Here is a 27,298-nt window from a genome sequence, read left to right as displayed (position 1 = left end):
GCTCCTTCTGGGGGACGTGTTGCACCACAGCCCTGCCCTGGGAGGGAAATTCCTTTCTCCTGGTGTCCACTCTGGGCCTCCTCAGCTGCTCTTGCTGCCATTATCTTTCTCAGGATCATTTAAATATGAAGCTCCAGCCTCTGTGAAACCACCCTTCAATCCCTCCCAGGCTATTCCTGTTCTGTCCACAGTCTGCACACCACTGAGCCCAGAGCCCTAAGCCCCTCACTGCTGGTTTTGTGATAAGGCCTCCAAACCCCATCTTGGGAGATGTTTGGGTCCTCTCCAAGATGTGTGAAAATGGAAAAATAGTGGTCAAAGTTACGTTCTCCCAAATCTTGCAGTGACAGAACAAGGGTCAATATCTCTAAACCGAATGAGGGTGGATTTACATTTGTTAGAAAGAGGAAATATTTTACAGTTATGAGAGAGGCACGAAACTGCAACTGCTTTTCCAGATAAGTGAATGCCCCATCCCAGGAATTGCCCATGAGCAGGAGCTTTGTGCAACCTGACCCAGTGAAACCCTCTCATCCCCAAGAACAGAATTCCTGTTGTGTGGGTTCTCTGATGTGCTGGGTGCCCTCACAACGCTTCTGGCCAGAATGTCTGCTGAGGGTAGCCAGGCTGCTGCAGGGGCAGTGACCTCACAGCCATCACCATGGCAGCCCTGTGCCCTGGGCCTGGCTCTCCCCTTTCCTCTGCCCCTGCCTTGTCTCTGCTGGCATGAAGAGTTTTGTCATTCATATCTTGTCCCCAAGGTGCTGGGGCCAATGGCTTCCCAGGCAGGCTCCTGGAGCAGAAGTGGCTTTTCAGAGCCCAGGCAGAAATGAGCCCTGATGCAGCAGCTCTGCAGTGCTGGCCACCAGGCTGGGCTGCCAAGGGAGGCTTCTGGCCATGGCCTGCAAGCAGCTGCTGCTGCCAAGGTGCCTTTGGTGCCTCAGGCTCTGCCTGGCACAGCTGCCAGCACGGCACTCTGCCCTTGTGCCCGAGCCCTTCCCTCTGCTGGGGCTGGCCTGGGGCTTTTCCTGCAGCGGGACCTGCCCTGCTCCTGGCACAGGAAAGGCAGTTCCTGCTGGAGCAGGAGGCTCTGCCTGCAATGGGCTCCAACAACTCCTGCAAGGCCCTGTTGACTTCAAAATTGCTTCCTGGAGCAGAATATTCAAATAATTGTTATAGTTCCTGTATTGTGGAGTAAATAACTCTTTTTTTAAAAATTTACTCTGTGGTGTAAATAAGGCATGTTATCTAATCATGATCAGAATCAATCAGAGCCATATTTATATAAATATATCTGGTATTCCATTGTTAATCCTGTGGGACAAATTGAATTAAGGTTCAATTCTACCTGTCCAATCTTTTACACCTTTGACAAAGTCTGGGGCTGGGATTGGATCCAGCCACTCCCACTCTCCTAGACTAAAATAAATTTTGGAAGTCTAGGGGCCGTGCAGGGGTTTGAGGATCCATGGTGGCTGTTGGGTGTCATTTCTCCACCTCATGACTCATCAGGAGTTTCTCCAATAAAGAAATAAAGCTTTTGCCTGAAGCTCCCATTGTGCCCATGACTGGAGCCCCTGTCAGTGTCTAGGACATCCCAGCTCTTTGGCAGCCTGGGGACTCCTGGAATGTCACCATGGAGCCCCCGTGAGTGCCTGAGACAGATCGGTGCCTTTGCAGCCCAAGGTGCCCTGGGATGTCACCATGGAATGGCTGTGACTGCCTCTGACCACAGGGCTCTTTACCATCCCCAGAAACCCCTGGGAGGTGTCCATGGAGCCCCTGTCTCTGCCTGTGACATTCCAGCTCTTGAACAGCCTGGAGACTCTTGGAAAGTCCCCATGGAACCCCTCTGAGACCCTGTGACAAATCTGATCCTTAGCATGGCAACCAGGGCTGGGACCACCTGGGATGCTTGGTTTCCACAGGGTGGGGTTCAGGAATGGGATTCCCCAATTTCCTGGTCCCGCTAAAACCGTGCTGCCGATTGCTGCCCTCCTGACTCCCATGGAAAGCACAAAAGGCAAAGATCCTGGGCTAGGATAGGAACAATTTATTGGGAACAGCAACAAGATCAGGAACAAACAGAAACAGCAACAATATTGATAACAAAAGGGATAAGAAAAATGGAAAACTACAACTCAGCTGACTGTCTCTTCCCAGACACAATTTCCTCCTGCCAAGAAAGGACACTCTTCTCCTCGTAGGAAGATAGAGAGATTCCCTTTCTTGCCCATGGCAATGATCTGAGGTGGGAGTGAATGTAACGACACAGCCATGGCCAAACCCTCATGTTCATCAATCCCACATCATGCCATCGGCAGGGGCAGGAGAAGGGACAGGTGTCTTCCCAGTATGGATCATGGGAACATGGATCACCAGGACTCTGACCAGCATGGGTCATCCAATGGGGGATGAAGCTGCAGCAGTGCATGAAGATCTTCCTGCAGTTGGGGCATTTGCAGGGCTTCCCCTACTGGTGCCTCTGTTGGTGTCTGGTTAAGTTAGAACTGTGGGAGAAGCTCTTCCCACACTGGGGACACTTGTAGGGCCTCTCCCCAGTGTGGATGCGCCAGTGGATGATGAGGGTGGAGTTTTGCTTGAAGCCCTTCCCACAGTCATGGCAGCGGAAGGGCCTCTCCTCTGTGTGAATCTGCTCATGCAGGCAGAGATGTGAGCTGGTCTGAAACCTCTTCTGACAGGTGAGGCACTCGTAGGGCCTCTCCCCAGTGTGGATGCGCCGGTGGGTGACGAGTTGAGAATTGCGCTTGAAGCCCTTCCCATAGTCAGGGCAGAGGAAGGACCTCTCATCAGTGTGGATGCTCTGGTGGGTGACGAGGTGGGAAGTCTGCTTGAAGCCCTTCCCGCAGTCAGGGCAGAGGAAGGACCTCTCATCAGTGTGGATGCTCTGGTGGGTGACGAGGTGGGAATTCTGCTTGAAGTGCTTCCCGCAGTCAGGGCAGAGGAAGGGCCTCTCATCAGTGTGAATCCTTTGGTGCCTGAGGAGATTGTAGCGGGTCTGAAATCTCTTCTGACACTCAAGACATTCATAGAGCCTCTCCCCGGTGTGTATGCGTTGGTGGGTCACAAGGGTGGATCTGTAGCTGAAGCCCTTCCCACACTCCCCACACTCGTAGGCCCATTCCCCAGTGTGGATCATCTGGTGGCTGATCAGGTGGCTGCTCCACCTGAAGCTCTTCCCACACTCCAAGCACTTGTAGGGCTTCTCCCCATCATGAAGCTGCTCATGGATCACCAGCTCTGATCCCTGCCTGAAGCTCTGTCCACCTTCCTGGCACAGGGTGGTTCTTTCCTCCTCACCTGGGCTGGATTTGGAGCCCCTCCTCCTGCAGTATCTCAGGGAATTTTCTTCCCCACTGGATTCCTGTGCCATGGAGCCACTCAAAACAGCCTCTTCCACAAGGTTCTGCTGTGGAGATTTGTCGTCGCTGGTCTCCATCCTCAGCTCCTTGTCTGGGGAAGGCAGGGCAAGGAGAGGATGGGATTTGCCTCTGTGCCAGAGGGAAGGGGAAGGAGATCCTCCCCGTGCATCCCTGGCAGGACGGCGTTGAAGGCAGGGTTGTCCTGCAGCCTTGGGCTGTGCTGTGCCGGGAGATGGAGCAGGAAAGAGAGGGAAATGAGCTGTGACTTCCTCCTCACCTACCTGGTGGTCCCGGGACATCTTCCTCTTCCTCGCAGCCTTCTCCTCCATCTGGCAGTGGTTTGGGGATGAGAAATTCTGTTTTGGGAGGAAAACAAGAGATTAATGCATTGAGTTTTGTACTGGTTTGAGGGCAAACTAGGGGGAGAGTCTAAGCCAGAATTACAATTTAATAAGAAAATTAAGATCAGGGCAATGATACAGAAACACTGCCTTAAATGGAAAGAGTCAGGATATGACCTGACACCCTGTTGGTCAGGGTGGTGGTAGCAATCCCATTAAATGGTGGCTGCAGTCCTGTTGCAGTGATGATCGTGATTCTGTCAAAGCAGTGATCCTGTGGAAGGGTCTGGTCCTCGTCTGAAGTCCAGTGGTGCTTATGGAGCTCTTGTCCTCTGGGAATCCAGTAGCCAAGGTGCTCCTGGTGCCAGAAGCCTCAGCTTATATCCAGGTAGGAATGCTTGGCTCCTCCCCCTGGGCGGAGCATCCCACAATGGGATGATGTCATTTTACCAGTCCTGCAGGGACACTCAATGGCCCATTCACAGAAGAGAGCCCCTGGAGGGCGTAATCAGGGCTGAGTCATGGAAGAGGTAAAGAACACTGCCCCACCTGTTTAGAACAGTTTCTAAAGGTGAAGATGGAAAACATGCATTTGGTTACATCTTGGACTGCAACCTGAAACAGTGGGGTAATCCCTACTGCGGGGGTGAACACCACCCCCCCTACCCTAACTGGCTCAGGTGTAAAACCCCCACCCTGGGAAGGCCACACATGGGGGACAATGTCACACTTGCCCTGCCCCAGGGGAGGTCTCTGTCCCTGTCACTCTCTTGCCCTCCCCCTTTTTTCTCTTTTATTCCATCTCTCTCTACCTCACATTGACTGTTCAATAAAATCCACTTTGCATTTGGTCTCGTTAGCACCTTAATTGGGGCAGAGGCATCTCTAACAATTTTCTTAACCAGATTGTGTACAATATTTTGGCACAGTGAGTTCAGGCACTGTTCTTTGACCAAGACAACAGCATGGTTCCCTCCTCTGTGGGAGGAGGGCTCTTTCTTTCCAGAGGAAACTTGGAAGCTTGAATGCAGATTCTTCTGAGTGGCTTGGGGGAGAACTGATGAGGAAAATGGCTGTTGTGGGTGGCCAGTCTAAAGAAAATACTTTGTTATCCTTCCATTAAAAGATTGTTAAATCACCAGAGGAAAGGTTGCAAATGTTACCAGGGAGACTGATAAGGTTCATTCACCCCAAGGTTAGGAGCACAAGGCTGCTAAAAGTCCTAGAAGAAGCCCACCTCAAGTAGCTAAATTCCCGAATAACTCCACCATTCTGAGGCTTGGGGACTTTTCCATATGTGAGAACAATTATTGTCCCTGTCACCTTTGTCACAGCTATACAGATTTTTCCTTCCTTTCTATAATCTCTACTGGGTGAAATTTTCACTTCCATTTCTTTTTTTTTTTTTTTAATCAGAACCTTCCAGCAGCTGAGCTGGAGCTGTGCAGGAACCGTGAAACTTGGAATTGCCACAGAATTGCTTCTATTGTTCATTTATTAATGTTTGGGATTTATTTGTGTTTTCCTCACATGTGACTTCTGACAAAATCAAATCTTCATAAAACTGATTTATACAGTATTAAATTTAATTTCTGCCAAGTTTATTTTGTCCAGTGCCCAGGGGATGCTGGAGGGGTCTTTGCGCCTCTCGCCCTGGGGGATGCTTGGGAAGGGCTTGGGGGGCGTTGTCCCTCCCACCCCAGGCCATTCTTGAGGGGGTGTCCCTGTCCCCCAGGGGGGCGTCCCTGTCCCTGTCACCCCAGGCCATTCCCCAGGGCGTCTCCATCATTCTCACCCCAGGGAATGCCTGGGGGGTTTCCCTCCCTCTCACCCTCATGTCAAGGGGATGCTCAGGGCAGTCTCGTCCCCTCGTCCTGCAGGATGCTTGAGGGAGTCTCCATCCCGCTGGCATCGGGAAATGCTTGTGCAGGGCTGGGAACCAGGGGCTCTGTGTCCCTCTCACCGCTGAAGGTGCTCAGGCCTGGGGGGGCTCTCCGACGTTCTCATCCCTGGGGAGGCCAGGGATCCTCAGCAGCCATGAAAGGAGGCACCACCAGAGCCCCAGAGGGATGAGACTGGAAATGGGACACTCCTGGTGGCTTTTTTCATTCACTTTTGCCTTTTGAAGGTTTTTATGGACACCAGGTGACTTCTGGAGATGGACTTGGGCAGAGGACCTTCAGACTCACTGTGCTCATCCCTTGTTTTTCCCGAAACCAGGATTTCCCATTCCCAAACCTTGGCCCAGTGGAGGAGAAGGCTACAGGGAAGAGAAAGATGCCCTGAGAAATGCAGGCAGGTGAGGAGGAAGTCAGTGTCCCTTTCCCCTTCTCTCCTGCTCCATCTCCCAGCTCAGCATGGCCCGTAGCTGCAGGACAGCCCCTCTGCCTTGGCCATCCTGCTGGGGATGCACTGGGGTTATCTCGTTCCCTTTCCCTTTGGCATGGAGGCAAAATGCATCCTCTCCTTGTCCTACCTTCCCCAGAGAAGAAGATGAGGACGGAGACCAGAGAGGACAAATCTTCACAACAGAACCTCATGGAAGAAGCTATTTTGAAGGACTCCATGGCACATTAATCGAACGGGGAGGTAAAGCCCAAGAGATCCCACAGGATGAGGGCCTGCAAACCCAGCCCAGGGTGCTCTGAGGAGGAAAGACCCACCCTGTGCCAGGAAGGTGGACAGAGCTTCAGGCAGGGATCAGAGCTGGTGGTCCATGAGCAGCTTCCTGATGGGGAGAAGCCCTACAAGTGCTTGGAGTGTGGGAAGAGCTTCAGGCAGAGCAGCACCCTGATCCGCCACCAGATGATCCACACTGGGGAATGGCCCTACGAGTGTGGGGAGTGTGGGAAGGGCTTCAGCTGCAGCTCAAAACTTGTCAGGCATCAACACATCCACAGTGGGGAGAGGTCCTACGAGTGTTCTGAGTGCCAGAAGAGGTTTCACACGAGCTCAAATCTCCTCTGCCACCAGCGGATTCACACAGATGAGAGGCCCTTCCACTGCTCTGACTGTGGGAAGAGCTTCAAGTACAACTCCTACCTCATGAAGCACCAGTGCATCCACACTGGGGAGAGGCCCTACGAGTGTCCCGAGTGTGGGAAGAGGTTTCACATGAGCTCCAATCTCCTCCAGCACCAGCGGATTCACACAGATGAGAGGCCCTTCTGCTGCCCTGACTGCAAGAAGGGCTTCAACTGCAACTCCCACCTCGTCACCCACGGGCGTATCCACACTGGGGAGAGGCCCTACGAGTGTCCCCAGTGTGGGAAGAGCTTCAGACAGAGCTCTCATTTGAGCAGACACCAACACAGTCACCAGTAAGGGAAGACATGCAAATGCTGCAACTGCAGGAAGAGCTTTGTGCACTGCTCCAACTTCATCCCCCATGGGAGAACCACATTTGGAAGGGCCCTGGTGATACGTGTTCATGTGATCCATGCTGGGAAGACACCTGTTCGTTTTCCTGCTCCTGCCAATGACATGATGTGAGCCTGAAGAACATGAGGGTCTGGCCAGGGCTGTGTCATTACATTCACTCTGACCTCAGGTCATTGCCAGGGGCAGGAAAGGGACTCTCTCTCTCCCTGAGGAGAAGGGTGTCCTTCCCAGGCAGGAGAAAATTATGGCCAGGAAGATACCATTGTGTTGTAGTTTTCCCTTTTTTAAAACCCTTCTGTTGTCAATATTGTTTCTGTTCCTGTTTGTTCTTTATCTCGATGCTGTTCCAAATAAATTGTTCTTATCCCAGCCTGGGATCTTTGCCTTTTGTGATTTCCATGGGAGGTGGGAGGGCAGCAAGCGGCAGTGCAGTTTTAGTGGAAGCAGGACATTGGGGAATCCCATTCCTAAACCCCAGCCCGTGGAAACCGAGCATCCCAGCTGGTCCCAGCCCTGGTGGCCATGGCAACAGCCTTGGGAGCGGGTCCCTGGCTGGGGCTGTGGGAACCTCTTCCCTCTGGTGCCCAGGGACAGGACTGGAGGGAACGGCTGCAGCTGAGTCGGGGCAGGCTCAGGTTGGATCTCAGGAAAAGGTTTTTGCCCAGAGGCTGCTGGGGCAGTGCCCAGGCTCCCCAGGGAAGGCTCCCAGCTCCAGGGCTCTCTGAGCTCCAGCAGCATTTGGCCAGCGCTGCCAGGCCCAGGCTGGCATTGTTGGGGTGTCCTGTGCAGGGCCAGCAGTTGGACTCCAGGATCCTGATGGGTCCCTCCCAGCTCAGCCAATTCTGTGGATCTGGGATCCCATGACCCATAGCAACAGGGGGCTGGTGATGGTTGCCTGTTAAGGATCAGATTTGTCACAGGCACTCAGAGGGGTTCCATGGTAACTTTCCAAAAGTCTCCAGGCTGTTCAAGAGCTGGAATGTCACAGGCAGAGACAGGGGCTCCATGGACACCTCCCAGGGGTTTCTGGGGATGGTAAAGAGCCCTGTGGTCAGAGGCAGTCACAGCCATTCCATGGTGACATCCCAGGGCACCTTGGGCTGCAAAGGCACCCATCTGTCACAGGCACTCACGGGGGCTCCACGGTGACATTCCAGGAGTCCCCAGGCTGCCAAAGAGCGGGATGTCCCAGACACTCCCAGGGTTTCCTCTCATGGGCACAGTGGGAGCTTCAGGCAAAAGCTTCATTTCTTTATTGGCGAAACTCCTGATGAGTCATGAGATGGAGAAATGACACCCAACAGCCACCATGGATCCTCAAACCCCTGCTGGACCCTTAGACTTCTAAAATTCCTTCTGAAAGAGGAGACTGAGAACGGCTGGATCGAATCCCAGGCCCAGACTTTGTCAAAGGTGTAAAAGATTAGACAGGTAGAATTGAACCTTAATTCAATTTGTCCCACAGGATTAACCATGGAATAGCAGATATATTTGTATAAATACAGCTCTGATTGATTCTGATCATGATTAGATAACATGCCTTTTTTACACCACAGAGTAAATTTAAAAAAACCCAAACAGTTATTTACTCCACAATACGGGAACTATAACAATTATTTGAATATTCTGCTCCAGGAAGCAATTTTGAAGTCAACAGGGCCTGGCTGGAGTTGTTGGAGCCCATTGCAGGCAGACCCTCTTGCTCCAGCAGGAACTGCCTTTCCTGTGCCAGGAGCAGGGCAGGTCCTGCTGCAGGAAAAGCCCCAGGCCAGCCCCAGCAGAGGGAAGGGCTCGGGCACAAGGGCAGAGTGCCGTGCTGGCAGCTGTGCCAGGCAGAGCCTGAGGCACCAAAGGCACCTTGGCAGCAGCAGCTGCTTGCAGGCCATGGCCAGAAGCCTCCCTTGGTAGCCCGGCCTGGTGGCCAGCACTGCAGAGCTGCTGCCTCAGGGCTCACTTCTGCCTGGGCTCTGAAAAGCCACTTCTGCTCCAGGAGCCTGCCTGGGAAGCCATTGGCCCCAGCACCTTGGGGACAAGATATGAATGACAAAACTCTTCATGCCAGCAGAGACAAGGCAGGGGCAGAGGAAAGGGGAGAGCCAGGCCCAGGGCACAGGGCTGCCATGGTGATGGCTGTGAGGTCACTGCCCCTGCAGCAGCCTGGCTGCCCTCAGCAGACATTCTGGCCAGAAGCGTTGTGAGGGCACCCAGCACATCAGAGAACCCACACAACAGGAATTCTGTTCTTGGGGATGAGAGGGTTTCACTGGGTCAGGTTGTACAAAGCTCCTGCTCTTGGACAATTCCTGGGATTCCTGTGATGGGGAATCCAGTTCTCTGGAAAAACAGTTGCAGTTTTGTGCCACTGTCATAATTGTAAAATATTTCTCCTTCTAAGAAATGTAAATCCACACTCATTCAGTTGAGAGTTATTGACTCTTGTTCTGTTACTGCAAGATGTGGAACAAAATAATGTTGACCAGTATTTTTCCATTTTCACAGACCTTGAAAAGTAACCAAAAATCTCCCAAGATGGGGTTTGGAGGCCTCATCGCATAACCAGCAGGTAGAAGGTGGTGGCTCTGGGCTCAGTGGTGTGGAGACTGAGGACAGAACAGGAGCAGCCTGAGAGGGATTGAAGGGTGGTTTCAGAGAGGCTGAAGTTTTTCTTCATTGTATAAAACACCCAGAGAAAGAAATAATGGCACCAAGGGTGTGGAGTTCCCTCGCCCCAGGAAGCAGGCATTCTACCCAGACAGACAGCATCGGGTGAGGGGCGTGATTTAAAGAGGATTCCGCCCCTCCACCCTGTGGGGCACGCCCCTGCAAGCCCAGGAAAAGACACTCCACCCCATCTGGTCAAATAAGGAGTGGCCACAGAACATTTTTCCTTTTCTGTACTCTCATTGGTTCAAATTCTACTGCGAAGTCCCTGCCATAGATTTTTCCATTGGTTGTCCTCCTCGATTCACTCCTTTGCAGTCCCCTGCTGCTTCTGCTATTGGACCCTGACCCTAAACTCCACCCCTACCCTGTCATATAAAACCCATGACAAACCACCACCCCCTCTCCCGATTTGTTTCTTGTTTTGGTCCCTGGCACAAAAAAGGATCCTGGGCTTTGCTAAACCAGGACGAATCCTGTTGCTTTCCTTTCCCTGTTGGTCATCGATGCCTGCCTGAGGTCTGAGACTCCGGGGTCTGGGGGAGTCGTTTTGCTGCTTACTGCAGTGCAACACAACACAAGGGCAGCTGGGGAGGACCAGACATGAAGAGAAAGGAATTTCCTCCCCCAGGGCAGGGCTGTGGTGCAGAAGGAGCCTGGAGCAGCCCAAGGCTTTGTGTGGAAGGCAGAGGCAGGCAGGAGGCCGAGCTGTCAGCAAAGGAAGGGGCCAGCCAGGTGGGGCAGCCGGGGGATGACGACAGCCTGCAGGGACAGAGGCGCAGGGCAGGGACACCGTAGGACAGCCTGGGCTGCACAGGGCACAGGGATGGGCAGCAGCTGCAAGGCCCTGACAGAGCCAACTTGGGCAGCGCTTTGGCCATGGCTGCTGGCCCTGGGCCTGAGCCAGGAGCAGGAGACAAGTGACCCTTGCAGGCCTGGGGCCTCATTGCCTCCTTGTCCCTGCTCAGCAGCCTGGCAGGGGCTGCCCCATGGTGCTGCCCTTGGCATTGCACATCCCCACATGCCAGTGCCCATCCTGGGAAGAGCCCTGAGCAAGGAGGGAGGGACAGGATCTGCCTAGCCAGGGGCTGGGGCTCAGGCCTTGGCCCTTTGCATTCCTGAAACACATCCAGGTTTGCTCAGCACCAGAGGCACCTTTGCCTTGCTTGTCCCCAGCTGTCATCAGTTCATCAGTGCCTCCAGTGTTCCGCTCTACCTGGAACCTGGAGACACTCACATGAGTTATGTCCCTCACTGGGACCCATTTAAAGTTAAATAAAGTTGGGACTTTGAATCTGATTTTAAGTTCTTGAGAAGGTTTTTGAGCACACTCTGAGGGATAGAGTCTGATGCAAGGAGCACCAAAGCCCCAGAGGGTCATTAAAGTCCTGCTGCTGTGTCTGTGCTGCTGAGCTGGGCCGGGCTCCTGGCCCAGAGGCAGCTCCTGGCAAGGGCAGCGCTGCAGAGAGACAGCTCTGGCCAGGAGCAGCTCCTGTGCACAGCCCAGCAGGGCTGGGGCACTGCCAGGGCAGCTCAGGGACACCAGCAGGGCACAGCCAGAGCTGACAGGGGCTCAGCACTGGCAGGGGCTGGGGGATGTCCCAGAGGGGGCTGTGTCACAGCGGCACCTCTGTGGCTGTGTCCTAGAGGCACAGAGCAGCTGTGATGTCAGCAAGGGGCTGTGTGACAGCACAGAGTGGGCTGTGTAAGGTCACAGGTTGGGCTATGACATCACAGAGTTTGTTGTGTGAGGTCACTGAGCAGCTACAGCATCATAGAGGAGACTGTGTGACAACACAGAGCAGGCTGTGACATCATGGCATGGCTGTATGACATTATAGAGGAGATTGAGGTCAAAGTGTGTGCTGTGACATTACAGAGTAGCAGCATGACATAACAGAGAGGGTTTTGTGACATCACTGTGGGGGTTGTGACATCACAGAGCTGTCTGTGACATCATGGAGTAGGGTATGAGGCCATAGAGCAGATCCGGACGTAACAGCTGGTGGCTCTGTGACATCAGCGAGTGGGTTGTGACATCACTAGGTGGCTGTGTAACATAGAGAAGACTGTGACATCACAAAGCAACTTTCTGACATCACAGAGTCTTCTGGGACATCACAATGCAGCTGCATGACATTCCAGGGTGACATCCCAGAACTGGCTCTGTGACAAAACAAGGGTGCTGTATGACATCCCAGAGTGGGCTGTGACATCACAGGTGGCTGTGTTACATCATAGGGTGCTCTGTGACATCACAGGATGCTGTATTGTCGCCCTGATTTTTTAAGACTTTCTAAAGCCTTCTGATGTTTGCATTCTTGTATGAAACTTTCTCACACACTTTTCTGTAAACAACCTATTGTTTGCATTCTTTTATGGAGGAGGAGAAATTTGATGGACTGTTGGTTTGTCCACTGTCCCTGGAGAGGTGGCACTTTCACCTCCCAATCCTCTGTCACCTTTGGAAATCTATAAATGTAGGAGTCAGAAAATAAACTCTCTCTTTTCCCTGTCTGAGAGCAGCAGCGTGTCTGCGTCGTGTTGTCTTGTGTCCTGTAGCGACATCTGGTGACCGCCGAAGTGTACTGCAGCCTAGGCTGGAGGCAGAGAGTTCGGGCTGTCGGGTGAGATTGTGCCGTTTGCCCCTTTCCCTGCTGGGAGCTTGGTCTGCTGTCCTGTGATAGCGGCACTCCTGTGGGTATCATGAGTGCATTTGGTGTGTTGGGTTCGTGGAGACGGGTCCTGACGACCAGTAAGATCTCCGTGCCCTGGAGTGATTTCGAAACACTCCATTGCTGGGCTACACAGCGGGGATTCTTTTCCGACCCTACGGAGGCGTTCTCTGAGGCGGCGTGGTCTGGCGTGAATGACCACCTCGTGAAGGAGATGATGGCTGGTGGTCCTGCTAGCGTGAAATTGATGTGGCACACATTGCAGGATGTTGCTCGGGCTGTATGGGGGTCTGAACCTTGCAGCTCTGCAGGTTCCCAGAACGACCTGTCCGTCTCGGATGGGGATGAAAGGGAATCTGAGTTTTTGAGCGACGCAGAGGCTTCCTCCGCTTCCCGGTGGGGGGAGCTGGAGGATGATTCCGCCTCCGAGGGTGGTGGTTGGTCCTCGAAGGGGGATTGGACTCTCAACCCTCTGTTCCAGGGTGATCAGCCGGGGGGCGGAGTCCCGCTGGTTTCTGGGGGTCCCGGGAAGGCAGCTCGGCTGACTCGCCCTGCCCCGAACCGCGGAGTGGAGGGGCAGCCGTCGTCCCCCTGTGCCCTCCCGGCGCTCGGGGGCGATGAGGGGCCCCTGGATCAGTGCCCAGTTTTGTTCGGGTCTGATTTGGTGACAACGCTCTGTTCGCATTGTGGTAAGTCCACAACATATTCCCTGCGGCCGGCGGAAGCGGGTTCACCCGCTTCAGATTCGGGCCCGTCTCGCGGGGGGACACTTTCTCCTGTTTCTGAGCCTGAGCAGCCCGCCGGGCATGCGCAGGCGGTGGAGGCTGCCGGAGGCGGGGCGTTGGTCGGTGCTCGATCTCGTCCCATCATGGTGGGTGGCATGCCTGCCTCGCTTTGTTCAGCGGAGGCGGAGTCGGCTGCGGCATCCCGTGAGATGGGGCGGGTGCTGCTAGGGGCTGTGCCAACCTCCCTTGTGCCGCCCCGCGCTGACGTGGCTCCGCGAGCCGCATCTCTCCCTGTGTCCCGCCCCTCCCCTGCGCGGGAGACGGGTGGCTCCGCGTCGGGTTTGCGGTCTGTTCTTTTATGGAGGAGGAGAAATTTGATGGACTGTTGGTTTGTCCACTGTCCCTGGAGAGGTGGCACTTTCACCTCCCAATCCTCTGTCACCTTTGGAAATCTATAAATGTAGGAGTCAGAAAATAAACTCTCTCTTTTCCCTGTCTGAGAGCAGCAGCGTGTCTGCGTCGTGTTGTCTTGTGTCCTGTAGCGACACTGTATGAGATCACAGATGGCTGTGTGACATCCGAGGGGCTGTGTGACATCACAGGGTGGCTGCTTGTCCCTGCTCAGCAGCCTGGCAGGGGCCGCCCCATGGTGCTGCCCTTGGCATTGCACATACCCACATGCCAGTGTCCATCCTGGGAAGAGCCCTGAGCAAGGAGGGAGGGACAGGATCTGCCTGGCCAGGGGCTGGGGCTCAGGCGTTGGCCCTTTGCATTCCTGAAACACATCCAGGTTTATTCAGCACAAGAGACACCTTTGCCTTGTTTGTCCCCAGCTGTCATCACTGCCTCCAGTGTTCTGCTGTGCCTGGAACCTGGGGACACTTTCTCAGTCATGTCCCTCAGTGGGACCCATTAAAACTTCAAGAAACTTTGGAGTTTCAATTTAACTTTGAGTTCTGGAGAAGTCTTTTGAAGGCTCTCTCAGGGACTGAGTCTGATGTAAACAACACCCAAGTCCCAAGAGGGTCATTAAAGTCTTTGTTCTGTGTCTGTGCTGCTGAGCTTTAAAGGAACAGCTCTTCCCAGGACCAGCTCCTCTCCCAGCCCAGCAGGGCTGAGGGCTCTGCCTGCAGGCACTGAGGGGACAGGAGGCAGGCAGAGACAGGCTGAGGAAGTCATTGAGCTGAAACTTCACTGGGGGAAAGATCTTCACAGCCCTCCATATGGTGAGTCAGTGGATGCAGGGCAATGTCCCCTGTGCTCCTGGAGGGATCTCCTGAAGCCAGCACACCCCACAGCCTGGGGGATGTGCCAGGAGGACTCTCCCAATTTCTCTGTGGCAGGGGAGCAGGAGGAGGAGGATGTGCTGCAGAGCAGAGCTGCCCTGGGCACCATCAGAGGGACAGGGCAGGACGGCTCCTGCTGCCAGGGATGGCTGCAGGGGCTGAAGCTGGGGCTGCAGCCAGGACTGCCAGGGCTGTCCTGCAGAGCAGGTCCTACAGCCCTCAGGACTCTTGGCCAGCCCAGGGGATGTGCCACCTGCCAGGGGCAGCTCTCAGCCTGCCTGGCAGCTCCCCATGGACAGGTCAGGGGAGCTGTGGGGGCAAGGAGTGACTCCTGCCAGGGCAGGTCCTGCTGCAGTGGAGAGGGTGCTGTGTGGGCCAGGCTGCTCAGAGCTCCAGCTCACGCCCAGCTCATTCTTGAGGGGACTTTTCATGAGCTCATTTAGGGCAGGGGTTTCCTGCTTGGGTCTCTGCTTTCCTGAATCTGTGCTCCCACTGTTCCCTGGCTCAGCTTGGTGGCTAAGCTTGGTGTGCAGGGCAGAACAGCGGCTGAGGCTCTTAAACCATCACCCTGAATTTTCCTGGGAACCTCAGCAAGTGCCCCCCTGCTCCCCAGCCTCCAGGCCCATCCAGAATCACCTTTCCACGGTGCCCAGGCTGGGGGAGCTGTTCCTTAATCCCTGCAGCCCTGAGCAGCTGCAGGGCAGAGCTGGCCCAGGGGCTGGGCTGGGCTCTGGCAGCTCTGGCAGGGAAGGAGCCCAGGGCCACAGGAGCAGCTCGGGCTGGGACAGCTCCAGCAGCAGAGCCGTGGGCAGGGAGGGAGGGAGGCAGTGCTGAGGGAAGCCCTGCTGCAGGGCAGATGTGGCACTGCCAGCCCTGCCCTGCAGGGCAGACACTGCCCTGAGCAGCACAGCTCTTGTGTCCCCTCCCAGCCAGCACAGCCCTCAGCCCGGGGCTCAGGGCCCTCAGTCCCTCCTGGGCTGGCAGAGCAGCCCCAGAGATGAAGCGGACGGCGCTGCCGGGGGAGCAGCTGGTTCAGCCCCGCAGTCCCCGCCCTCCACGGGGGCTGCGGCGCGCCAGGGCGCTGGGGTGTTCACCTTTAGCGCGACTGCTGACGCGGCCAGCGGGAAACCGGTGTTCTCCCGGGGTCGCAGGTCCTCCCTGCCGGGTGTGTGGACTCTTCCCCCGTGCCAGGTGACCGTGCGTCCGAAGGATCCCAGACGATTCTGGGGGGAAGTCGGAGCTACAGCTGATGAGATGCGTGAGCCTGTCTCCTCGCAGCGTCTGCAGGATCACGGAGGGGGCTCCTCTGGCTCTGCTGGTGCTGCGGGGGATGTGGGGTCGAGTGCTGTTGCAGTGCCTCGCAGTCAGGTAGCTGCTCTTGTTCCCGTGGGGCCCACGGGACGGGACACGGCAGGTACTGCGGCCTTGCCAGAAGGCCCCCAGGCTTTTCCTGTGATCAGGGGTCTTGCTCATAACACTTATGAGCCTCTGCCCTTCAAGACAAAGACAAAACTCCGTGAGACGGTTGCTCGACATGGTTTGGGCTCTTCTGAGGTCATGCACATGCTTCGCATGATTTCTTCTGAGGTGCGTACGCCTGCCGATGTCCGTGACGTTGCGCGTGCTCTTTTTGATCCCGTGCAATTTGGCGTCTTTGAGACCAAGTGGGCTCGCTTGGCAGCCACTACAGCACAGCATAATGCTACACTGGGGCCGCAGGATCCCAGGAGAGTGGCTGACGTTGACATGCTGATGGGTACAGGCAATTACAATGAGCCTCAGGGACAGGCTGGTTTCTCTCCCTCCGTGCTTGAGCAGTGTCAAGCACTAGGCATGTCGGCAGTGATTCAGACCGTAGAAATGGCTGCTCCACGGCAACCATTTGCAACCATTGTCCAGAAGGCTGATGAGCCTTTCATGACATTTGTGGGGAGGCTGACTGCCTCAGTGGAGAGGCAGCTGACAAATCCGCTGACAAGAGAGGCTGTGATTGCGGACCTAGCGAGGAGCAACTGTACAGCAGACTGTAAGAGAGTCATAGACGCTCTTCCTGGTGGGGCTACTGTCTCACAAATGACGGAGGCCTGTTCGGTCATAGGTCCCCCTGTTCAGAAGATGGCTGCCTGGGCTACTGCTGCGCAGCCAGCCTGGGCAGCGCCACAGGGCTGGCAGAAGCAGCAGGGGAATGCTCAGGGCAGCAAGAAACAGGGGAAGAAAGAACAGAAGGAAAAGATTCCTATGTTTCTGTGTGGTCGGTGTGGAAGACCGAACCATATGACAAATGTCTGCAAGGCAACGGTTCATGCTAATGGCCAGGCACTGCCGAGCTCGGGAAACGGGAAGCGAAGCGCGAAGGGGAGACGCGCTCAGACATAAGCTTCTCTCCAGACCCCGGAGCCGATGGAGGTTTGCTCAGCCGGCTTGCAGCCAGCACCCGCGGCTCAGCGGGTGTAGACGTCTGCACAGCAGCAACAGTTGTGTTGGAATCTTGTGAAGTACACAAGGTTCCCCTAGATGCCTTTGGTCCCTTGGGTGGGGGCATGAGTGCTCTCCTGATGGGGAGGTCTAGTGCCACCCTTCAGGGCATCGTTGTGCATCTGGGGCTCATTGATGCAGACTTTACAGGGCAGATTTGTGCCATGGTTTCCACACCCACCCCCCTGGTCACGATCCCGAAAGGGACACGACTTGCTCAACTTGTGCCCTTTAAGTCCTCTGTTTGCAGGGCAGCGGACCGGTCGCGTGGAGCTGGCTGTTTCGGATCCACTGGGCCGCCTCAAGTGCACTGGACTGCTGTTCTGACCAAGGAACGTCCAGAGATGATGTGTGCCCTGTCCATTCCTGGTGTGACGCCGTCGGAGACTCGCCTTCGCGGGCTTCTTGACAGCGGCGCTGACATCACGATTCTCTCTCTTGCTGCCTGGCCTCCGGACTGGCCCCTGGATCCGGTGGAGACGCCTGTCAGGGGGCTGGGGGGAACGGCGCAGTGTTACGTGAGCCAGCAGTCTGTGCTGGTCACGAACCCAGAGGGACAGACGGCCTGGATCAGGCCGCATGTTACTTCTACTCCTGTTAACCTCTGGGGGAGGGATGTTCTGTCAGCGTGGGGGGTGCGCATCGGGACGGGTTTTTGATGGGGGCCACTGCGATGAAGGGCGCGGACTGTCCTACGCCTCCTATACGGTGGTTGGTGGACAAACCTGTTTGGGAGAACCAGTGGCCCCTCCCTCGAGATAAATTGGTCGCCCTTCAGAATCTGGTGCAGGAGCAGTTGGACCAGGGTCATTTGGAGCCTTCTACCAGTCCCTGGAACACTCCTGTCTTTTGCATCAAGAAGAAATCTGGAAAATGGAGGTTGTTGCAAGACCTCCGAAAGGTCAATGCCGTGATGGAAGGCATGGGAACATTGCAGGCGGGCATGCCATCGCCTGCCATGCTCCCTGCCGATTGGCCGGTCCTCATTGTGGATCTGAAGGATTGTTTCTTCACGATTCCTTTGCATCCCAATGACAGGCCGAAATTTGCCTTCTCAGTGCCAGCAATTAACAACGCTGAGCCCGCACAGAGGTATCAATGGAGGACCCTTCCTCAGGGCATGCGCAATTCTCCGGCCATATGCCAGTGGTATGTGGCCCGTGCCTTGTCTGGAGTTCGTGAGCAGTTTCCTGGTGCACGTCTGTATCATTATATGGACGACATTTTGGTGGCTGCGCCCACCCAGGATGAGCTGCTGAGAATTCAGCCTCAGTTGCTCGATGCTTTAAATGCACATGGACTGCAGGTGGCTCCAGAAAAGGTCCAGCAACAACCGCCTTGGAAGTATTTGGGGGTCAAAATTCTGGAACAGACAATCTGTCACCAGGAGGTGCAATTCGTGCATCCTGTGAAGACACTGAATGATGCCCAAAAGTTGGTAGGTGTCATCACTTGGTTACGTCCATACCTGGGGCTAACCGATGCACAACTGTCTCCATTGTATGATCTACTAAAAGGAGACTCTGATCTAAAGTCGCCTCGTTCATTGACCCCTGAGGCACGTCAGGTGCTGGAGGTGGTTCAGCAGGCCGTTTCGGTTTGCCAAGTTTACCGCATTGATCCCTCCATTGATGTCACTGTGTTCATCACCGCTCCAGATTCGCATCCCACAGGTATCATTGGCCAATGGAGTGACAAATGGTCCGATTCCTTGCACGTTTTGGAATGGGTTTTCCTGCCCCATCAGCCGCAAAAGACGGCAACCCCATTGTCTGAGCTTTTTGCTCGTTTGATAATCAAATGCCGGCAACGGTGCTTGCAATTGATGGGTGCGGATCCCGCAAAGATCATACTCCCAGTACAGCGGGAGGATTTTGACTGGAGCTTTGCAAACAGTGTGTCCCTGCAGAGTGCTCTGGAAAACTTTTCAGGGCAGATCACTTATCATCTGCCCAGCCATAGGCTGTTGCATATGGCGAAGTCCACACAAATCTCTTTGCGGCCCAAAAATAGTCAGGAACCTGTGCAAGGACCCACCGTCTTTACCGACGGTTCAGGGAGGACAGGAAAGGCCATTGTTACCTGGAGGGATGGATCTGAGTGGCAGGTTCTGGAAGGTCATGAGGATGGGTCAGCCCAATTGGTTGAATTGAAGGCTGCTGTCATGGCATTTGAGAAATTTTCCCAGGAACCTTTCAACTTGGTCACGGATTCTGCCTATGTGGCCGACATTGCACAGCGGTTGGGTCACTCGGTCTTGAAAGAGGTCAGTAACCCTGCCTTGTTTCATTTGCTGAAGGCCTTGTGGTGTGCCATTCAGGCTCGGGTTCATCCTTTCTACGTTCTGCATGTAAGGAGTCACACCAATTTGCCAGGCTTTATAGTGGAAGGTAACGCTAACCCAGCGTGGGTAGCCCCTCAGCCTGATACACTCGCGCAGGCCAAGGCGTCTCATGGGTTTTTCCACCAGAACGCACATACTCTGCAGAAGCAGTTTCAGCTGACGCCAACAGAGGCTCGTGACATTGCTGAGTCATGTGATGACTGCCATGCACTGGCTCCGCCTTTACCAGCAGGGGTAAACCCCAGGGGCCTTAGGGCCTTGGAGCTTTGGCAGACCGATGTCACCCAGATTGCCGAGTTTGGCCGGCTCAAGTATGTGCATGTCACGGTGGACACATTCTCCTCTGCAATGTGGGCTTCTGCTCACACCGGAGAAAAGGCCCGAGATGTCCTTGCCCACTGGAGGCAGGCCTTTGCCGTTCTGGGCATACCTTCTGCTGTGAAGACCGACAATGGTCCTGCTTACGCATCGCAAAAGGTGCGGCAGTTCCTGCAGTTGTGGGGAGTGTCACACAAGTTTGGTATCCCTCATTCTCCGACTGGCCAAGCTATTGTAGAACGTGCTCATGGTACTCTGAAGCGGGTTCTTCAAAAACAAAAACGGGGAATGCGGGGTGGAACCCCGCACAGTCGGTTGGCAAAGGCATTGTACACCATCAATCATCTTACGGTGCCGCAGAACTCAAATAACCCTGTTGTTTTGAAACACCATCTCTCGTTGCAGGCTGCGGACGAAGCACAACAGCCTCGAGCGAAGGTTCGGGTGCGGAATTTAGTCACCAAAGAGTGGGAAGGTCCCTATGATCTTATCGCTTCGGGGCGTGGGTATGCTTGTGTATCCACAGATACCGGGGTGTGCTGGGTACCTTCAAAGTGTGTTCGCCCTGACCTGCAACCGCAGAGACAGAATCCGACTGACAGGCAAAACAGAAGCCGTGACCAACCTGAAAGGCGTCAAGTGGGTGAATCATGGAGTGATGATTCGGATGCAGATGATGCGAGTGATCACTCCGATGATTCCTCCATGAATGGACGCTGAATTTTGTTCATGGGTTTTTTTCTTTTCACGTTGTTCATTTTTTCCTTTTCTTTTTAAAACTGAGAAGGGTGAGATGTCGCCCTGATTTTTTAAGACTTTCTAAAGCCTTCTGATGTTTGCATTCTTGTATGAAACTTTCTCACACACTTTTCTGTAAACAACTTATTGTTTGCATTCTTTTATGGAGGAGGAGAAATTTGATGGACTGTTGGTTTGTCCACTGTCCCTGGAGAGGTGGCACTTTCACCTCCCAATCCTCTGTCACCTTTGGAAATCTATAAATGTAGGAGTCAGAAAATAAACTCTCTCTTTTCCCTGTCTGAGAGCAGCAGCGTGTCTGCGTCGTGTTGTCTTGTGTCCTGTAGCGACACTGTATGAGATCACAGATGGCTGTGTGACATCCGAGGGGCTGTGTGACATCACAGGGTGGCTGCTTGTCCCTGCTCAGCAGCCTGGCAGGGGCCGCCCCATGGTGCTGCCCTTGGCATTGCACATCTCCACATGCCAGTGTCCATCCTGGGAAGAGCCCTGAGCAAGGAGGGAGGGACAGGATCTGCCTGGCCAGGGGCTGGGGCTCAGGCGTTGGCCCTTTGCATTCCTGAAACACATCCAGGTTTATTCAGCACAAGAGACACCTTTGCCTTGTTTGTCCCCAGCTGTCATCACTGCCTCCAGTGTTCTGCTGTGCCTGGAACCTGGGGACACTTTCTCAGTCATGTCCCTCAGTGGGACCCATTAAAACTTCAAGAAACTTTGGAGTTTCAATTTAACTTTGAGTTCTGGAGAAGTCTTTTGAAGGCTCTCTCAGGGACTGAGTCTGATGTAAACAACACCCAAGTCCCAAGAGGGTCATTAAAGTCTTTGTTCTGTGTCTGTGCTGCTGAGCTTTAAAGGAACAGCACTTCCCAGGACCAGCTCCTCTCCCAGCCCAGCAGGGCTGAGGGCTCTGCCTGCAGGCACTGAGGGGACAGGAGGCAGGCAGAGACAGGCTGAGGAAGTCATTGAGCTGAAACTTCACTGGGGGAAAGATCTTCACAGCCCTCCATATGGTGAGTCAGTGGATGCAGGGCAATGTCCCCTGTGCTCCTGGAGGGATCTCCTGAAGCCAGCACACCCCACAGCCTGGGGGATGTGCCAGGAGGACTCTCCCAATTTCTCTGTGGCAGGGGAGCAGGAGGAGGAGGATGTGCTGCAGAGCAGAGCTGCCCTGGGCACCATCAGAGGGACAGGGCAGGACGGCTCCTGCTGCCAGGGATGGCTGCAGGGGCTGAAGCTGGGGCTGCAGCCAGGACTGCCAGGGCTGTCCTGCAGAGCAGGTCCTGCAGACCTCAGGACTCTTGGCCAGCCCAGGGGATGTGCCACCTGCCAGGGGCAGCTCTCAGCCTGCCTGGCAGCTCCCCATGGACAGGTCAGGGGAGCTGTGGGGGCAAGGAGTGACTCCTGCTAGGGCAGGTCCTGCTGCAGTGGAGAGGGTGCTGTGTGGGCCAGGCTGCTCAGAGCTCCAGCTCACGCCCAGCTCATTCTTGAGGGGACTTTTCATGAGCTCATTTAGGGCAGGGGTTTCCTGCTTGGGTCTCTGCTTTCCTGAATCTGTGCTCCCACTGTTCCCTGGCTCAGCTTGGTGGCTAAGCTTGGTGTGCAGGGCAGAACAGCGGCTGAGGCTCTTAAACCATCACCCTGAATTTTCCTGGGAACCTCAGCAAGTGCCCCCCTGCTCCCCAGCCTCCAGGCCCATCCAGAATCACCTTTCCACGGTGCCCAGGCTGGGGGAGCTGTTCCTTAATCCCTGCAGCCCTGAGCAGCTGCAGGGCAGAGCTGGCCCAGGGGCTGGGCTGGGCTCTGGCAGCTCTGGCAGGGAAGGAGCCCAGGGCCACAGGAGCAGCTCGGGCTGGGACAGCTCCAGCAGCAGAGCCATGGGCAGGGAGGGAGGGAGGCAGTGCTGAGGGAAGCCCTGCTGCAGGGCAGATGTGGCACTGCCAGCCCTGCCCTGCAGGGCAGACACTGCCCTGAGCAGCACAGCTCTTGTGTCCCCTCCCAGCCAGCACAGCCCTCAGCCCGGGGCTCAGGGCCCTCAGTCCCTCCTGGGCTGGCAGAGCAGCCCCAGAGATGAAGGGCATCTCTCCTGCCATGTGCCCATTCCTGCTGACTAGGACCTGAGGGCCACTACCCTGCCCTGGTGCTGCCTGGCAGGGGCTGTGCAGGGCTGGGCAGGGAAAGGCTTTTCCCAGGCCCAGCTCTCTCTGTCCTTGCCTTGCCCAGTTGCTCCTGGCATTGCTGAGGGGCTCTCTGGAATGGCAGTTCCAGCTGCAGGGTCAGGCCCAGCCCTTGGGCTCCTCCTGTGCAGGCTGAGCTCAGCAATGGGGTGTCCCAGCTCCCTGTGCCCGGGGAGCTCTGGGCAGGGCAGGCTGGCAATGAGCCAACTCTCCTCAAGCAGTGCCATGGACATGACCCTTGGCGTGTCCTTGGGATGCCATCCATGCTGTGAGCTGCCTCCAGGGGACACTGAGGGACAGGAGTGTCCTTGGCCAGAGTGGGGCTGAGACTCTGAGAAAGGCTGAGCCAGTTTGCTCTGCTGTGGGTCCCTCTGCTCTCAGCTGTGTCAGGCTGATTTCCAGGGGAGCACAGGGACTGCCCTGGATCTCAGAAATGGCAGCTGGGGACAGATGGGGTGAAAGAGCAACTCCCCTCACCCTTCAATGAATCACAGCCACTGCTCTTGCATTGCTCAGTTCTCTCTGATCTCCCTGGGCACAGCAGGAAACCCTCTCAAACTGCCTTTGACTGCCACTGTTCCTTAGCCCTGGGACAGTAGGTGCTGCAGAGCTGCTCTGCCTCAGGAGCAGCTTGGGCTGATGAAATCCAAGCCCAGGACTGGCCCCTGTCCCTGTTCCCATAACCCCACAGCTGCAGAGCAAAGCTGACCCCTCGGTGTCCATGGGCAGAGCCCCTGCTCGTCACAGCAACGGGGCCAGATCCCAGCAGAGCTCCAGGCACAGGGCTGAAGGAAGGGCTCTGAGAAAAGGAAAATTGGATGGCACAGAGCAGCAGGGGCAGAGCTGGGAGAAAGGGCTTGGACATTGTTTAGCAAAGTCAGCCCTGACTCGTCACTGTGTCCTCCCTGAACAGGAATGCATGGCCAGCCCCAGCAAATGTCCAACAGCAGCTCCATCAGGCACTTCCTCCTGCTGGCATTGGCAGACACGCGGCAGCTGCAGCTCCTGCACTTCTGCCTCTTGCTGGGCATCTCCCTGGCTGCCCTCCTGGGCAACGGCCTCATCATCAGCGCCGTAGCCTGCGGCCACCACCTGCACACGCCCATGTTCTTCTTCCTGCTCAACCTGGCCCTCAGCGACCTGGGCTCCATCTGCACCACTGTCCCCAAAGCCATGCACAATTCCCTCTGGGACACCAGCAACATCTCCTACAAAGGATGTGCTGCTCAGGTGTTTTTCTTTGCCTTTTTCATGTCAGCAGAATTTGCACTTCTCACAGTGATGTGCTATGACCGCTACGTGTCCATCTGCAAACCCCTGCACTACGGGACCCTCCTGGGCAGCAGAGCTTGTGCCCACATGGCAGCAGCTGCCTGGGCCAGTGGTTTCCTCAATGCTCTGCTGCACACAGCCAACATATTTTCCCTGCCCCTGTGCCATGGCAATGCCCTGGGCCAGTTCTTCTGTGAAATCCCACACATCCTCAAGCTCACCTGCTCACACTCCAAACTCAGGGAATATGGGATTACTGTCCTAAGTGCTGTTCTATATCTCGGTTGTTTTGTGTTCATAGTTTTCTCCTATGTGCAGATCTTCAGGGCTGTGCTGAGGATCCCCTCTGAGCAGGGACGGCACAAAGCCTTTTCCACCTGCCTCCCTCACCTGGCTGTGGCCACCATGTTCCTCAGCACTGGCACATTTGCCTACCTAAAGCCCCCCTCCCTCTCCTCCCCATCCCTGGATCTTTCAGTGTCAGTTCTGTACTCGGTGGTGACTCCAGCCCTGAACCCCCTCATCTACAGCCTGAGGAACCAGGAGCTCAAGGATTCCCTGAGAAAACTGGTGACTGTATCTTCAAAAGCAATAAATTCCCTTTTCTGCTGCATAGCCTTCAGAATGTAACTCTTACAATCTCATCCTTTTCCCCCCTATTTCTCTATTTCTTATTATGGGGACTATTTGTATTGTTGTAATGTTTCTTACAAAATACTGTAGTATTACTTTTAGCATTTCAATATTAATATCTACCTTTCTTTTGAAACAGAAAGACTTGCAAGAGGCTTGTTCCTTTGGCATTTAAATAAAAACAAGTGCCTGCCCTGACCTGTCTGTCCAAGGCATTTCCTCAGCCCTTCTCTGGCTCTGCTGTGGCAGTGCCTGTGAGCAGAGGTGGAGGGAAGGGGCTCCCAGCACAGCAGCACAGCCAGGGACAATGGCCCTGCCTCTTCCCACATCTGCTCCTCCCAGCTCCACACTCCCCTTCCCAGCCCTGCTGTGGGTGCCAGGCCGGAGTGCTCTGGCAGCTTGGTCACTGTCCTGCTGCGTGTCCGTGCTGTGCCCTCAGGCAGGGACAGGCCATGGGCACTTCTGGGACACAGCTGGGCTCCAGCACAGCAGCTCCACCAGCAAAGGGCATCGCCTGAGCGCAGGGCAGGAAGGCTCTGCTCCCCTCCAGAGTCACTCTCAGACTCTCAAGAGGCTCCTTGTGTTGCTTGTTCTCCTAGGGCTCAGTGGGATGAGATCAGGGGCTCAATGGGGCCTTCAGGGGACTCAGGTCTGGGTCAGATTTTGCTTGTTGGTGGCCAGTGCCCATCAGATGGAGAATGGTCTGTGCTGAACCATCATGGGGCTCTGCAGCTTGTGCCAGGGCTGATGGCAGGGGAAGGTTCGTCTGGAGGGCCTTGGGAGCTGCCAGGAGAACACAGGGGACCTGCAGGGACAGTGTGTGCCAGGGACCAGCGTGTGCCAGGGAGCAGCAGGGAGTGGAGCTCACTGGGCACAGGCCTGGCCAGGCTGGGCTCACCCCAAGATCAAGGACTGAATGTCTGCTGTGAGCCAGGAGAGCTCTGCAGCCCAGGGACACAGCAAGCCCAGGGAAAGGAGTCTGGGCACTGCCTGCTCTGAGCCTCAGGGAATTCCCCCAGGAGGATCCAGGGCAGCCCCAAGCCCCTCTGGCAGCCCTGGCACAAGGCAGGCACCTCTGAGCCCCCTCCATGGCCCCGCAGAGCCTGTGTGGGAGGGGGTCAGTGCAGGGAGCACCATCAGCTGCCTCTGTGTGCCAGGCTGAGCAGCAGAGCCCAGCAGAGGCAGCCCAGGGCCCCGGGCAGCACAGCCCCCGTGCTCTGCAGAGCAGCAGCCCCAGCTCGGGGCTCTGGGCAGCAGGGCAGGGGCTGCAGCAATGGCTGCTGGGGCCAGCATAGACGTGTTCCCCTGGGAAAGGCTCTGGGGGCAGCTGGCATGGGCCAGGAGCAGAGCAGGAGCCCGTGGGTGTGCAGAGGAGCCCTGGCAAGAGGCTGCCCTGTCCCTGGGCCAGCAGGAGCTGCCTGAGGAGCCCCGGGGCCAACTCTGCTTCTGGGCTGGGCAGCGGGGCTGGCCCTGGGGCTGCAGGAGCTGTCCGAGCTGAGCATCTGCTGAGCATTCCAGACCCAGAGTGGCTGTCCCTGACCTCCAGTGCCTGCAGTTCCTGCTGCAGGGCCAGACCTGACTCTGCTGCTCTGCTGGGCTGGGGCAGGGGCAGGGAAAAGCTGCACTGGGCAGTGCCAGGGAGAGGAAAACAATGGGGCCTCCTCCATATGGGTCCCTACAGTGCCAGAATGGCCTCCATGGTTCCATTACGCCCCAGAGTGTCACAATGGCCCTTTGGTTCCAGTAAGCCCCACAGGGTCACCATGGTCTCCTGGTTACAGGAGGCCCTGCAGTGTCACAAGGGCCCCTTTGGTTCTGTGGAGCCCACAGGGTCAGTTTTACCAGTGGGCAGGGTCAGCACCAAAGACACAGACACCAACTGAAGGAATTGTGTCATTTATAAAAGGTAAATCTGCAAAAAATTACAACAGGAGCAGCTCAGCAATGCACTCAACCATCACCACCAAAGATTGCAGCGGTGATTAAGAAAGATCCAGCACCAGTTCCCCTCAGCCTTTAACATCCCCCAGATCCACACAGCAGCAGGGGAAGCTGTCCCAGCCAAGGGCTGCAGAGCCACTCCTGGACACTGGGAATTCCTGCAGGTGCCTCCAGCCACAGCTGAGGCTCCAACCCCGCTGTGAGAGGGCCCAGCTCTGACAGTGCTGAATGATCAAACTGACAGCACTTCCAGTGTGAGAACATCTGGTTTCATCCTCCTCTTGGGTCCCTCCCAAAGCCTGGCCAGGGCCCCAGGATGAACCAAGGGAGGTGACTTTCATCCTTCACCCCCGAACAAGGCCAGATGGGCCTTGTCTGTTTTTTAAACACAGAAAGGTAAATACACGTTTCACCAATGAACACATACAGAGATCATATTCCTCATAGTGATTCATTAATGAGTAGATACAAATATAAGATTTGGTGGCAAAGTTTATCTAGAGCTGAGCTTTGGCTCAGGGCCTGGTGTTCAGGCCTCAGTCAGGGCTTGGTGCTGAGGCCTCAGGACTTCAATTGGGTCCTTTAATCTGCAGTGGAACTACAATTCATAACAATTATTTCAATAACACAGTTTAGGTTTAGGTATTGAGCATAAAGGCATTGCGTCTTGTTCTTCAATTAAGTGCTGTTCAAGTTCATTACTCAGAGCTATAATTCACATTCCTTTTAAAACAGCCCTAATTAATTGCTATTCCCTGTTATTTTATCAAATGTCCCTTTTTTCTTGAGACTGTGTCTCTTTCTAGACAAGTCTCAATACTCCATTTCCAGCACAGTGTCACAACAACTCTAACATGAAATCATAACACACCAAGTGCTCACACTACAATGACAACAGACACTGCCACAAATTCATTTCAGAGCAGCCTC

General features: G+C 55.3%; 1 protein-coding gene across 1 annotated transcript in view; it reads left to right on the top strand.

Annotated features, from left to right (window-relative positions):
* LOC135306179 (zinc finger protein 850-like) overlaps positions 1-27,298 on the top strand; it is a gene marked incomplete at its 5' end in the record, with an annotated part of 412,436 nt that overhangs the window by 234,309 nt on the left and 150,829 nt on the right. Inside the window, 1 exon segment of the mRNA XM_064429767.1 lies at positions 6,464-6,876. Within this exon segment, the coding sequence (XP_064285837.1) occupies positions 6,464-6,876 (413 nt within the window).

The sequence above is a fragment of the Passer domesticus genome, chromosome 8 (genome assembly GCF_036417665.1).
Source record: "Passer domesticus isolate bPasDom1 chromosome 8, bPasDom1.hap1, whole genome shotgun sequence".
NCBI lineage: Eukaryota > Metazoa > Chordata > Aves > Passeriformes > Passeridae > Passer > Passer domesticus.
Note: the sequence above shows the minus strand (reverse complement) of the source record. Positions and strands in the feature narration are given on the sequence as shown.